Raw genomic sequence first — 13,487 nt, 5'->3', positions numbered from 1 at the left:
GACAACTAGCTCAGACCCACTTGGTAAAGCAGTGGAGGTGGATAGCTTGCCCCGAGTGATTCAAGCGTAGACTGTGTAATCTTGTCGATACGTCAAAGGTCAGCACGGAAAGGTTCCGGGGACAAACAAGGAAAGATCCACTCCCATGTTCATGCTGAAACCCCAGACTTGGCACGCTTGTCCAACTGTTTCGTGGATAGTCTGGAGTTGCCTCCTAAGAGTGCTGGGCTGTCTCAGTCCGCCCCCGGCAGTTTCCCAGTTTTCCGTTTCGATCTCCTGCCTTTCAATACAGTAACGAAAGAGCCTAGGGCTCCGCCTTCGGCGCGCCGTTATTCCCTGGCTCCTGGATGAGGTCGACGGCTAACTGCTGGAACAGTGTTTCGTGATCCCAAGGCTCGTCCTTTTCGATTACCTGAAAACGTTCCGGGGGCGACAGCACTGCCACGTGTTTTTCCTACGCGAAAACATGTGCTTTGTTTTCACCAGAAGAAAACAAAGGACTGCCGGTCCAACCTGTGAGGAGAGGTTGGGCCGGCTGGGGGAGTGTCCAAGGAACCCCACACATCCGCGTTTGTTTCTTGTAGGTGCAGGAGCATCTGGCGATCCTTCCTTCCAAGTGACGTTAACGAGGGGAGTCGTGGCCATCCCCAAGCAGAGGAATACACTCCAAGGCTTGCTGAGTCATTTTAGCTACGTACCGACAGATCAGGACACAAGCTCATCAACAGAGGGGACAAATCGATTCCAAACTCTGGCTTCGGGTTTAGCAGTGTGCGGAGGTCTTTCTCCTGAACGGTGGTCGGAGAGGGCGCATTGCTGGTTTCGTACGTTGGTGTACGCTCAGCTTCCTCGCTCGGGCTGCAGCACACGAGACGGGCACACCAGACGCGAGGAAAGACTGTAGAATATGTTCCGACAATGCGATGCGGAGTGTGAGCCCCTCCCTACCTTGGAGCAGTGGATTTTTACACGCTGGTGCTTCGGGCTCCCGATATCGAGCTGGCCCGGCACACAGAACCACTCGGACAGCAGTTACCTTAGCTGTGAATAAAACGTTTCAGGTTGTCCGGGGCACTGGATCCATGAGCGTGACTTCATGGACACAGGTCTGCTAGACGGGCGGTTCCGCGTGGACTCCGCTATCTCCCTACGGAGAGTACGCGTACCTAGTATATTAAAAACGGTGTACCGGGTTAACGCGTATTCGTTACTAGGCGGGTTAGTGTCATGTGCGAGGCTTTCGCAGCAGCTGTGGGTGGGTTGGACACAAAACAGAAGACGGACTGATAGTACCGTGGAGTGCGACTGTCAGCAGCGGGCATGCTTGCTTCGCCCGCCTGTCAAACATACCGACGCCCCGGGAAACACATGTCAATAGCCGAAGCCCATGGGTGCGTCGCCCTCCAGGGGTGTGCCAGACAGCGAGGTGACAAGAGAGTTTAATGGGTGTGCGCCGGGTTGTACATGACAGTGAGCTAGGACCACTCACCTAGCCGGCACATTCGCGCTGTATCACTCACGTGTCGCTAGCGTCAGGAATCTCGGGGATATCCTCGACTTGGCGGTCTTCTGCCCAGTGAGTATTTTGGACACGAATGCCTTCTTTCCATCCTTCTGCAGATGCCATGCACACGATACGGTGTCCCCGTGGGTGGAGAACTATGCGCAATCTCCAACCTGAACGGGAGAAAGTACTGTACACCGTAGCTCGTGCCCAGTTCGGGCTACCGCGGACACCCAACTTTCACCACAGATGGTTCTGCTTACGTCACGCGACCCTCTACAGCCTGCTGGATGAAGAAGCGATTTGACGCGGTGGTGTCGGATTTTTCAGCACGGTGCCCGCCCTAGGTATGCGCGACTTCTCCTCGCTCCTCGCGGCTGTATCTACGGATGTCAGTAGATGATTGCTCGCGAAGAAGAATTGTCACAGTGCAGAGTGAGCGGGAAACTGCTGCTTTGTCTTGATCTGCAGTCTCCGGGGTCGCTTACGAGAGCACCGTAGGTCCTTCACTGTGTTGGCAGCATCAAAGCGCGGGTCTCCTCTTTCACGCGACATTGAGCTCGAAGACAAGACACGAACGCTGCCAGGCACCCTCGCAAGCACCGGTGTTCGCGACTGCCAGTCCAAGTGTAGGCTTGGGGCTTCGGGATATCTATTCCGTCGCGCCTCCAAAGTACTCACAGGAAGTGTTCTTCAGTCTCGTGGATATGAGCTCTGCAATACAGCTCCTTTTACTCTTCGTACCTGCCCCACAGTCGCCAGCTTGAAACCATTTCCGAACGCGTGCCCTTCTTGCACAGCCGCGCCAGCAGCCGCCCGTGTAACCGGCCGAGCAGTTCTCTCCCGAGAAAGCGCGGTTGCAGACGAGCTCGATGAGACAGACGGCCCTCCCGAGAGACAGTCCCGAGTTAGACTTGCCGTGAGCCTCAGTGCGTACCAGTTAGGAGATCCTCGGTAGGAAAGGCTGTGTTCCAGACCGCGTCGGCTCCCTCAGTTTGTAGGACCCGACACCAGGCAGCCCGGGAAAAGTCGATCCCCAAAGCTTCGGCCGAGGTCTTTCATAGGAAGGACTGGGATCCGCTGAAGCTCTTGTAGGATCATCGCTTGTCCTGGCCGCACCGTGACTCTTTGGACTCCACACTCTTTTTACTGGAGGTTGCAAGCGGCGGCTTTCCCACACGTCGCGCATTGTGTCCGGTGTGGAAACAAGAAGCTGTCGAAGCGCCTCCGTGGTGTGCCGCGAGCATCAGCTTTCAGGAGAGCCCCTGTGGCAAGCCCTGCATCTTGAAGCTTGGGGGCGAGGTTTACCCACGTGCACTGTGGCGTCCTTTTGTTCTGGAGGCCGCTGTCACCGGTCTCTCTGGTCGGGAACAGTGCAGCTCCTGAACGGGACAGCCGTCTCGTGGGCCATCGACCCTAAGGGGTCGGGCCGGCGAAGTGTACCCCCGTTTCGTAACGGACCCGAGCTTTTCTTTGTCCGCTGGGTTTCAAAGCCAGTAGGGTGGGTCAAGCACCAGAGGAGACTGGCTGTCTAGGCTGCGATCCTCCACGTGGCTCCTGAGAGACGAACTGAGACCGTGCCGGCTACAGTCTTGCAGCTCTTCCCATGACTGGCTGTGCTTACGTTGCTTTGACACTTTTCTAGCGAGTTCTAGCTGTCGTGATGGCAGTCAGGGACTTTGCTTTCACCCTTAGGGACCTAGCATCTCCTGAGAGCTGAAACGCTATTTACAAGAGTGCACTGCCAGAGCAGTCCCCACTTACAACATAACAGGCTTTGGCACCCTTCACCGCATTTTCTGAAGACCTCCCTACTTGCGCACGGGAAACGCAGACCACCCGGTTGTTCCTGACAGTACAACATGTTGCATGGAGAAACAGGCGCGCGCCTAAACTATGTACGTTTATTGCAGAGAAGATTCCTTAGTGTGTGTGTAAAGAACTTTAGCTCGCTGAATCTGCAAGTACAATGACGCCTGCGTCGACTCGCCTGCGCGCTTTGCGCCTGGCACGGTGGCTACTCCAGACGACCCGACAGTTTTCTACATCGTACTTGAGCGTGAAAGTCAAAGTTCAAGTGGTTGGAGGCTCTCCCGCGTGACCACTCGACACTGCAGCATGTGGCTGCCTGCTTCCCTAAAGATGCATAGGAGCAGCGCAACGTTTTTTTCTGCACTGCAACAGCATGCCAACCACATTATCACTGCTGGGAGCGGAGCCCGTTACCTCAGCATGGGAGAACTCACATCTGGCGAGCTCTCGCCTCCGTTGTATTCGATGTGCGCATGAGGGAGCTCACTCCAGTCATCGTTGCTCCTGCCGAAAACCCTTTTCCTTTTTGTCCGGCGGACCGACGTTAGCTCTTCGATTGAAAGGAAATGGAAGCGGCAAGGGTTCAGGGTAGTGCAAGACTGATTGCGACTCACCCCGCGTCCTTCCGAACAGTCGGCGTTCCCTTTTTGATCGACAGTCTGCGCTGGGTTCTTGTGTCTCGGACGGAAAAGGAGACTTCTTGCTTGCTATTTAAATGAGGGCGAGGGTAGGCAGACAAGCAACGGCGTTCGGCATGTCCGTTGTCTGTTCGCGCCTCATTCGCAGCTTCGCGCGGAAATCAATTTCAGCGTGAGGAGTGCTTCTTTCCTCAGATTGCTACTTCCGGCTCTCGTCGTCGTAACCATACACTATACCTCTTCCTTTCCGTGTCCGTGTCTCCCCGGGTGTGCTGTTGGAAGTGTATGTTACGCGCGGAAAGCTGCGCAAGGCGCTTCGTGTATCGGCTACCCGTCAAACACTGCTCGCATCGACTTCAATATCTATTAATCCTCTCTCGTTCAGCACAAAGGAGCTCCGGTCGTCTGCCTCGACTCTGGTCCGCACCTGGGTCATTCCCTCAAGTATAATAAGTCTCTGGAGTGCAGTCGCATTTCATTCTGTTAGCCAAATCTGCCCGACTGTCTTTCAGGAGGGGCTTGCTGCTTTCGGATTTGATCTAGACAATGTAGAAAGCCAGCTTTTACTTTTAGATCCCGCGTGATGCCAGGGGTTCAGCCTTCGAGAGCTGCACGAGTCGCCCTTCGCTGAGGAGGAAACGGGGAAAACTCTCGGCCACCGTCTGTGTTACCTTCTTTCCTTGAACCTTTCGGAAGTCGCGATCTGTCTAGAATAAGAGGGTCTTTGGTTCCTGCTTACTGCCGCGGGTGAATCTGAGTTGCACCCAGGGACGGCGAACGTGGGCCTGCGGAGACGCTGGACCGCTCTTCCGGAGGACCTCACTACCTCCGTAGTAGTAGTACTGGGAATCAGTATCAGGACTGATCCGTGTTGTTGCTTCTACGACCCCTGTATTTGAGCTCGCGGTGTGATCCCTTTTCTTGCTCTTCCGGACAAGCCCGTGGTAGCAGCCATGGTGCGGTGAGTCTCGTCTTGGATTTCAGCTCGGCTGCCTTTGTTTTCTTCTCGCTCTTGCGAGGATCGTTACTCCGTCTTTCTTTGCTCCTCCCCCTTTGCAGTCTGTAGTAGTCTGGTTGCTCCCACAACAGGCGTCATGGCAGGACAATCCTCTCATCTGAATGGGGGAGGGAAAAACGATGCTGGGACTGAAGCGACTCCTCCGGCTTCTCCTTCTCCTCCGGAAGGCCCGCCTGGCATGGGTGTAGCACGAGCGATGGGAGGCCCCCTCGGAGTAGTAGATCTGGATGAAGGATGGTCGATGCTTCGAGACTGCGCGATCCATCGACTTGAGCATTTTCTCCGTACCGGAGAGGCTCTTGGCAGGAGAAAAGATGGCAAGCTGTGCATTTTTACTCGGAAGGAGTATTCCGACCTCTACACGTCAGTGAAGAATTCAGTCCCTCCGTATAATGAGGGACGTGACAGTGTTTCGCTGTTCAAGGATAGCAGGAGTGCATGCTCTATCTTCTGGTTCAACCTCTACAGTTTCTCTGTTGGGACGCTGCGGTTCCGTTAGACTGTAGCACTCTATGTTATCGTCGCCAACTCTTCTGCAGCTTTCAGATAAGATTTATGGGGTCCTGAGGGCGTGTCTGTATTCGGAGGAGGGACAGAAGTTTGATTACTGTGATAGCAAGGAGACAAGTCACCTCCATCTACTTCTCTGTTGTCAGTACAAACCATCTGCGCTTCTGCTCGCTTGCAAGAGGGCGCAGTTTTTTGTCTGTCTCCATCGTACCTTGGAAAGTCGTCAGGCTGGAAAAAACACCAGGGCGCATGACAGCCTTCTGTCTGAAGTTACTGGAGAAAGCGGAAATCTGTTCACTGCGTTGCTTCCCCTCGGACATATTGCAACAACTACAATGTATTCTCCCAGCGTACTGGCACATATACGTCCGAGTTATGACTCAGTTTTGTGTGGTCTTTTTCTCGTCGTTCCGGTCGGACGGCATTGGGCGTGTGCACGCATGTAGATTTGAGCCTCGAAAGTGTCCATACACGCGTGAGCAGATGAGTCAAGTTATCGCCTGCTTCTCCACTGTCGGATTCTATTCATATTTCTCTGTTTATCCGACGACTCCGTCCACGGCGCCCACTCGTGGTAACTGGCCCGGCTTTTCTTTTCTCCTGGCGTCTGCTCCGTGGGTGGTTTTTCACCGAAACGGTTGTAGGCTATATCTGTTGATACATAGCTGAATACACTGGAAGTACCTGTCTTGGCTGTAAGCGGAGGGAGGCAATCTCCGATGTTTTGTTTTTCCCCAGTTTTGCCACTCCTTATAGAATATCCTTTCTCCTCGGAAGGATCTGCCTGTTACTGGAGGAAAGGATAGGCGCATACGTATAGCTCAGCAGTAGTGTGAGCTGGTTGAATTAGTCGCCACTCGATGTGAATCTGTTTGATTTTCATTCGACGATCTCAGTTGTCGCGCTGTGATATCTCTGTTTAGGACAGTATACAACATGTGTACTCAGCGGTATCCAAACAACTGGTCGCCTCAACTTTATCAACGCTACGGAGAGGCTCTCGTGTCGTATCTCCAGAAGGAGGTGAGCCACAGTTACTTGGCTTTGTACTCGCTGATGCATGCACCGTTTCTGAAACGACGGGCAAGGCTTTTCACTTGCGCTGTAGAGCTGCAGAACTACCTACAAAGAAAGACCGATAATCGGGCTGCTGAAAATCACTCTGGGTGCAGCCCCTGGGTTCTCTCTGTCTGCGAACGTTTCTGTCTTTCCATTTCCGCACTTCCTTTTTGCCCGGCTCTCACCATGTAGGGAAGCTCGCGCTGTTTCTTTTTTGGCAGGTTGTGCCGCGGTTGAATGGGCTGACAGACGATGACCTCCTCCGGGAAGTGCTCCTTCGTTGGAAGAACCATAAGCTGTACGTACACTGGATGGAACGGTTTTTTGTTTACTTGGATCGCTACTACGTCAAGTTGCAGTCTCAAGAACCTCTTCATCATAAGGGTGTCCTTATTTTCAAACAGCTTGTAAGAGAACGAAACAGACAGGAGGCGGAGGGACAGAAAGAGACATTCACAGACCGAGAGACACAGGGGAGAGGCTAAAAGCAAGAGACTGAGGGGTCTGAAAACCGTATCGCAAAATGTTTTCTGTTAGCGGCGAACGTATTTAGACAGGGCCGGCGCGTAGCCGCGCGTTTAGCAAGATTTGTATGAGGCAGGTGCAAGGACAGGACAATCATGATTTCCTTTTTTTGAGACTAGTTGATATGCGGTGGAACTTCGGCGATCGCCACCCGGCGTTGTCTCCGTAGAATATGAGCCCAGAATACTCTGGGAAGCTTGTTGATCACTCTCTCTACAGAAAAGATGAAACGGAGATTACCAAACATGCGGGGTCACCCCAAGAAGCTAAGCCGTATTACCCACTTTCCTTAAAGGGGTTGTCTGACCAGCAGCCCGTGGATACGGAGTTCTCCGTTCCGGGGGAGCCTCTAGGGAGGGAAGCGTCTTCTGTCTGACAAAAGATGGGGGACAGTTTAGGGTTTATAGTTCGAACTTGCTCTTGAGAACAGCAAAGAGGTGGAAAGGCGATGGCGGTAATTGTCGACAAAGCAGGCGGGGTCAGCAGAGTCAGTAGAGTCGAGGTGTGCTTGTTTCGTGGCGTGTTTTGTTCACTCTGCGGGGTAGGTTGTTAATCTTTTCCTAATGGGCCGCAGAGACGGGCCGATATTGCATGAAGTTGAATAGGTGGACGCTTTTCTGTTTGGTGTCATGCATGTGGTATGGACGACTGCGTCTGTAGATCTGCATTGATGCTGGCATTAGTCTAGATCAGCACGTGTCCGGCTGAGAGGTTCATCGTGCCTATGAGATTGTCCTAATCGTCTTGTTTGGCGCTTCTTTGTCCAGGTCTTCAACCGCGTTCAAGTACAGTTGAGGGAGGCTATCCTTGGTGCCATTCAGTCGCACCGAGAAGGTATGTAGATCTGTGACAGTTGTTGGGAGAGATTCGTTGATTGTTGAGGGGAGGTGGATATCTAGTCCTTCGGGGGATGGACAAGCAGGTGTTCGGTGTCGGCATGTAAAAAACGAAGTTGGTGTGCGTCTCTGTTCCGAGGAAAACTACTACGTTCCCGTGTTTTTTGTAAGCACAGAGAAAACTGATTTCTACTTTCGAAGCCATAGATAGATCAGATCTTTGTAGATGCGGACCCCGCGACGCGTGTGCGTGAGGAGATGATGGTGATAGTACGACATCTTTGTTTTCTCTATTCAGGCCGAGCGGTCGATGAGGATGTCCTGAGGGAAGTCATCGATGTGTATATTGGCCTCGATTCAAAAGGACTATTTTTATACCAACGCGAACTGGAAGACTACCTTCTCCCTGACACTGCGGAATACTACTCGCGTGTCTCCGACCGATGGATTGATTCTCTCTCGTTCACTGAATATCTTGACAGAACTCAGGTGCGTTTGTCCCTGCCGTGGGGGTGTTGTATGTCTCTTTCCCTTCTGTTCCACTCCTTCTCTTGTCAGATCAGTGTCCGAACTCTTCGCGGCGGTGCCTCACAGCAGAGTTTATTCGACCATGCAGTTTTGTTGTTATTCTTATAATCCCACTTGAGAGCAGCCCTCTATAGAGCTTGGTTTTATGTGAGGCCTATATACAAAAGAGAAACACCGGGGAACAACCGCGATCTTTCGGGTTCTCCCCGCAGTCAAACTAGAATCAACCACTAACGCACTTACATTGTGGACCACAGCTCTCAGAGGGCACGTTCGCACATATTTTTGGTGTACGATTTCAACAAGAAGTCCTGACGAAGCAGCGACTTCCTCGATTTCCGACTCTCTAAGCAGACTTGCTCATTCTCTAACATACGTGTGACAACATCTCTTCGGGAGAACGATCCAGGTTGTAACTTTCGAGATGATCTTCGAGAATGGATGAAGATTCAGTCAACACTGGAGATGGTTGTTTTATGATCCGTAAGAAGAGGGAGATGCCACGCGCCAACAGAAACTGGCCGAGGGGCTGCTCTTGTTGCATGCGTCGAGAAAAGGAAGCGAAACTAGTTGGTAGAGAGAGTGAGAGCTTACGCGGCGTCCTTCATTCAGCATGGATGCGTACATACACACAACGCTCACGCAGCAGTCATGTAGCTAGCTTTCTTTCTGTGCAGATCTTGAGTTGGAATTGTACGCCTTGAAAGTTAGTTGCCCCCGGAGGCTGTATGCTGTGCAGGTATGTTTCTGTGTGGAGATCGATGCATCAGACGCTTTTCTTCCTCCCGGCACACAGGGGTATATAGATACCTGAGTGCATGCCGGGTGTGTCCATCCATTCGTGTCTCATGCATTTCTGGTGTGAGCGAACATAATGTGTGTTTCCTCGACTTTCAGCAAGCTTTGCTGGCAGAACAGCGTCGTTGCTCGACCTATTTACACAGGTCGTCGGCTTTAAAGCTTCAGAAGATGGTTCTAGAAGCCACGTTGGGACAGAGACAAATTCAGCTTCTTCATAAGGAGACGGCTATCGAGTTTCTTTTGACAAATGATAGACGGCCAGAATTACGCCAGGCCCATCGCCTCTTTAGTTTCGTTCAAGGAGGGGTGGAACAAATTGCTCTCACCTTCAAGAAGTTCGTTTCTGACCGAGGAAATAAAGTAAGGCACTGACTGCACTTCAGCAGGAGACGTCCCGAAATGGACCAGTGAAGATCTCTTTATCAAGAAAATGATAGACAGAACCGAGTAAACTTCGTGTACTTAGCTATAACTTGTCGTTCCTGAGGGCATTTCAGTCTTGTCTAAACAAGCATTCTTACCTTCACGTTCCGTCGGTTGCTCAAGGATGGCAGGGAACATACGAATGCCTTCCGCGATTCTTCTTTTTTTCAGCATTGAAGAGTTTTTCTATATAAGCACCTTTCTTTTCTCAAATGTGCTGCCCTCACGTGTGGTTTGAAGACAATAGATTTCTGCTCTGTTCTTGTGTCCAAGTGTCAAAAGGGCTTGCCGGGGCTCTTATTTGCTTGCTTCAGATTGTTGACCAGAGGCTTAGCCAGCTGGAAGGAGGTTCATCTTCTTCTTCCTCCTCTTCATCTTCCTCCTCATCGTCGTTCTCGACATCATCTTCTTTCACGTCGTCGTCTTCTAAAGCCGGGGGTACCTCAGGGTCAGCCTTCTCGAGTGTTGCAGAAGCTCAACAGGCAGATGCGGCCTTCGTCCAAAGTCTCCTGGATCTTCATGAAAAGTTCAAGGGCATAGTAGAAGAATGTTTCTCCGTCACTTCTCAGGCCTTTTCTTCCTCTTCATCTGCATTGTCGTCAGCCTCTGCGAGCTGTTCTTCTCTTCTCTACATGCCTACGCAACAGCAGAGACTCTTCAAGCCTTGCGACCCTACAACTGGAAGAGACCAAGGGGGAGGTGTTCTGTCCTCGCCTGATCCGCTGTTTCAGAAATCTCTGAAGGAGGGTAAGAAGGACGAAAGAGGGAGGCTGCTGCGGATAAAAGCCAGGGTACCTTCAGAATCTTTTCAGTATCTTCTGCCAGGGACTCTCTCTTTTCGTTGTCCAGGCAGGGTGAAAAGACAACAGCGAGAGAAGCGCACAGTCGTGAACAGTCTCCATAGGTTTCTAAAGGGGTACCGAGCGATGTTGCACGTGTATACATAACAGGTAAATACCAGTGGAGCTTCAAAGCCAAGAGGCGCTGGTATAGAATATACATGTGTGAAAACTACGTGCGGCTAGAAAGAAACACAGAAACAAACTGCCTGTCACAAGAAAACACCGTCTCGTCATGAACGGGCCATCGGCCGGCCGGACCATCCCCCGTCCCTCGGCATCTATAGGAAAACAGGTAGGCGAGCTTGTGCTCTTTGCTTCTCCCTTCACTTAGATAGTAGAAAAGCAGACACTCATCCTACGTTAGGAATTTTCGAAGACCGCTCTGCTGGTTTGCCACTTCATGCATACGCGGACAACAAGTAGGAGCTAAGCTAGCTGAATCCCTTCGTGCCTCCGGTCGTCTAGTATTGCTAGCTAACAATGGAGGAGATGAGAGGCTCTTCACTGTCCCTTCCGTTGCCAGCGCGGTGCACGTCGTCTGGTTTTGACCCGAGATTTTGGAAGCGTGTTTTCTCTTTCAGTCCCTTTTTCTCAAGTACTTTCTTTTTCTCTTCCGCTCGCCTTCACTGCGAGTGGAGCTTTCTTTCTTGTTTCGATCAGATCCCTGCTTTCTTCACATGACCTAAGACTGATGGTGGTAATAGACTCTTCTATGTTATGTCCCCTGCTTCGGTGTCTCCTCAGCTTTCGAGAACTTTGTCAACCGAGACATGGGCCGTCAGAGCTTCGCGCATCTCCTCTCATTCTTCTGCGACAGACTTCTAAGAAAGGCAGGTCCGAGCGTATTCTATAACGATTGTCACCATCCATCTTCATTGCAATGCCCTCGTATCCATGTACGCCAGCTATTTGGCTTACGGCATCGTTTACAGAGAGGAATCTTAATTTCCTGTTTCTCCCTCCACAGTTCTACTGTGCTAGCTCAGACACTGTAGGCGTTTCCACTGGTGTTGACCAGTGGTTTGAGGTGTGTGCTTGGAAGGACACATGCGGGGGGTCTAGAGACAAGCATGCGGTGCGACCCCGGTGCACCTCGTATCAGTCTCGTAGGTGTAAAAACGTCATGAAAACGTCATGTACAAGTCTCCCCCCGTGCTCTCTTTCCATCGTCAGCGGCCATTTTTTCCTCTTCGGTGTTTTGTCCTCCTCTCTCTCCTCTGTTAGACACAAACGGGGCGGGAGCAATCTGAATCTGCGGCAAGCGAGGAGGGATCTTTCTCGAGTTTTCTGTTCTCTAAGAGGGACCCGCATAACCCTGTTGAGCGTCTCTCCTTGTAATGCCTAGTTAGATCTTCGAGGCAAGGAACAGCAAGAAGAAATGCATCATAACCACACTACAACAACGAGAGAAACTAGGAAGAAAGATGAGCGTCTTCTCCATATGAAAGGAGCTCAGGAACGACGAGAAGGAAAAGAAGAAAGGGGGCCAGACAGACAGGTAGAGGAATGTACAGATAAGCGCACAGATGGCATATCATCTCGATCCTCGCTTGGTCCCACCGTGTCTATGGGAAAGTTGACAGTTGATCTAAATCCAGCAGCACCAAATCAACATGAAGAAAGAGGAGAGAAATCGAAATTCTCTCCTTTCTCTTCTTTCCCTCAGAATGTCCGGAATTTCTTTACTTTCTCTACAGAGTCATCTCACCAAGCATCTAGACCTTCCTCTCTCTCGCTCCCGTCGTCTTCTCAAGATTCTTCTTCTTCTTTTTCTCCGTGTGCTGTTTCTCAAGCTTCTTCATTTTGTAAAGCAGATCTACCCAATACATCTCTATCACGATCTCCGTCAGCTCTACTAAGTAGTACAAACACATCCATGTCTCCTTCATCTTCCTCTCTCGTCCATTTCAAAGTTTCTCTCCCGCCACACTTTGCAGCTCCTTCTTCTCCACCCGTCGTACAAGCAGAAGAAGAGGAAGAAAGCCTCCCTCGCAGCAATGCCTTCTGTGTGAGTGTGAATAGCGGGGGGGGGATGAGGAGGTTCTCCATAGGAGATAGAGAGATCAAGAGAGATGAAGAGGAGGCACGCTGCTTATCTCCACCCCCCGTGTGTTCGGCTCTTGATGACAAGAGAGAGCCTCTGGTGGCTTTAGATGATGAGAAACTACAAGAATGTTGCGAGGCGTTTCTAGATGCAAATCGCCCAATATACAGAAGTGAAGAGCAAGAAGGGAGAGATATGGTAGAGGGGCAGATGAAGGAGGTAAGTCTACAGCTTGGAGAGCAGACATCGCTCGAGAGGGGAGAGATAAGTAGAAGAAGAACGCCGACTTTACTTCGGAGGGATGTTGAATTTGGAAGAGTGTTCCAAGGAGAACAGGATTCCGAGAAGGAAGAAGAATCAGAAGTCGAAGACAAGAAGAGAAAGAAGGAGAAAGAAAATATGAAGAAGAACATGCCATTAATAATGAAGCAGAGTTTCTACGATGAGAAGGTGAGGAACAAAGGAAAGAACCGTAGCCATGAGGATTTGGGAGATGTAGAAGAAGATGTGACGTCAGTTCAACTCGATCAGCCCGATAGAGAAGAGAAAGGACGTGAGGCAGTCATGCCTACGACGTCGGAGAGAAGACGAGTCATCCATACCAAGACAGCTTCCCCGCATGCACAAAGGAAAGGCCTCTATCATAGGTACATTCTAGATACTCCCCCGAGTCTATCCAGTATAAGTGAGAAGGATGATCTGCCGCGAGGTGATCGAAGACGAAAAGGAAGAGAAGAACAAGAAGAAAGAAAAGGAGGAGAAGGAGGATGGGGGGGGAGATGCTTAGGTAACGGTGTCCCTTCAACAAGAGATGTAAGGAGTTCTTCAAATCAAGGGCAAAGCCCCCAGATTTCTTTCTTCTTATCTACTCCACCTGTAGCAGGCCTACCAGGGGGACAAGGAGACGCTCCGCTCGAGGGAGATAGAGGCCGAATCATAAGCACAAC

The 13,487-nt window shown here is 51.2% G+C and overlaps 3 protein-coding genes across 3 annotated transcripts; 2 read left to right on the top strand and 1 right to left on the bottom strand.

Annotated features, from left to right (window-relative positions):
* Positions 1 to 412: 412 nt before the first annotated feature.
* Positions 413 to 2,695, bottom strand: CSUI_004857 (uncharacterized protein). The gene is made up of 3 exons (XM_068065038.1): positions 2,249 to 2,695; positions 1,521 to 1,614; positions 413 to 858 (listed from the first exon to the last, which is right to left on the bottom strand). The coding sequence occupies exon 1, from the start codon at positions 2,691 to 2,693 to the stop codon at positions 2,445 to 2,447; it is 249 nt and encodes an 82-aa protein (XP_067922995.1). The 5' UTR covers positions 2,694 to 2,695; the 3' UTR covers positions 413 to 858; positions 1,521 to 1,614; positions 2,249 to 2,444.
* Positions 2,696 to 3,472: 777 nt separating this feature from the next.
* On the top strand, positions 3,473 to 11,491 carry CSUI_004856 (cullin family; the record flags this gene model as incomplete). Its single annotated transcript, XM_068065037.1, has 8 exons — positions 3,473 to 5,335; positions 6,406 to 6,505; positions 6,763 to 6,948; positions 7,834 to 7,900; positions 8,201 to 8,391; positions 9,328 to 9,591; positions 9,969 to 10,401; positions 11,241 to 11,491. Exons 1-8 carry the CDS (start codon positions 5,049 to 5,051, stop codon positions 11,489 to 11,491), a joined length of 1,779 nt encoding a protein of 592 aa, XP_067922994.1. The 5' UTR covers positions 3,473 to 5,048.
* Positions 11,492 to 11,849: 358 nt separating this feature from the next.
* On the top strand, positions 11,850 to 13,484 carry CSUI_004855 (uncharacterized protein; the record flags this gene model as incomplete). The annotated part of the gene is made up of 1 exon (XM_068065036.1): positions 11,850 to 13,484. A coding segment is annotated over exon 1 (1,608 nt), but the record flags the coding sequence as incomplete, so codon positions are not given.
* Between the last annotated feature and the right edge of the window lie 3 nt (positions 13,485 to 13,487).

The sequence above is a fragment of the Cystoisospora suis genome (genome assembly GCF_002600585.1).
Source record: "Cystoisospora suis strain Wien I chromosome Unknown contig_2320, whole genome shotgun sequence".
Lineage (NCBI taxonomy): Eukaryota > Apicomplexa > Conoidasida > Eucoccidiorida > Sarcocystidae > Cystoisospora > Cystoisospora suis.
This window is presented reverse-complemented; position numbering and strand designations above follow the sequence as displayed.

What these genes read in the sequence shown, in the direction of transcription:
- CSUI_004857 (XM_068065038.1), bottom strand. Translation starts at nt 2,693, where the DNA reads ATGCGCGACGTGTGGGAAAGCCGCCGCTTGCAACCTCCAGTAAAAAGA.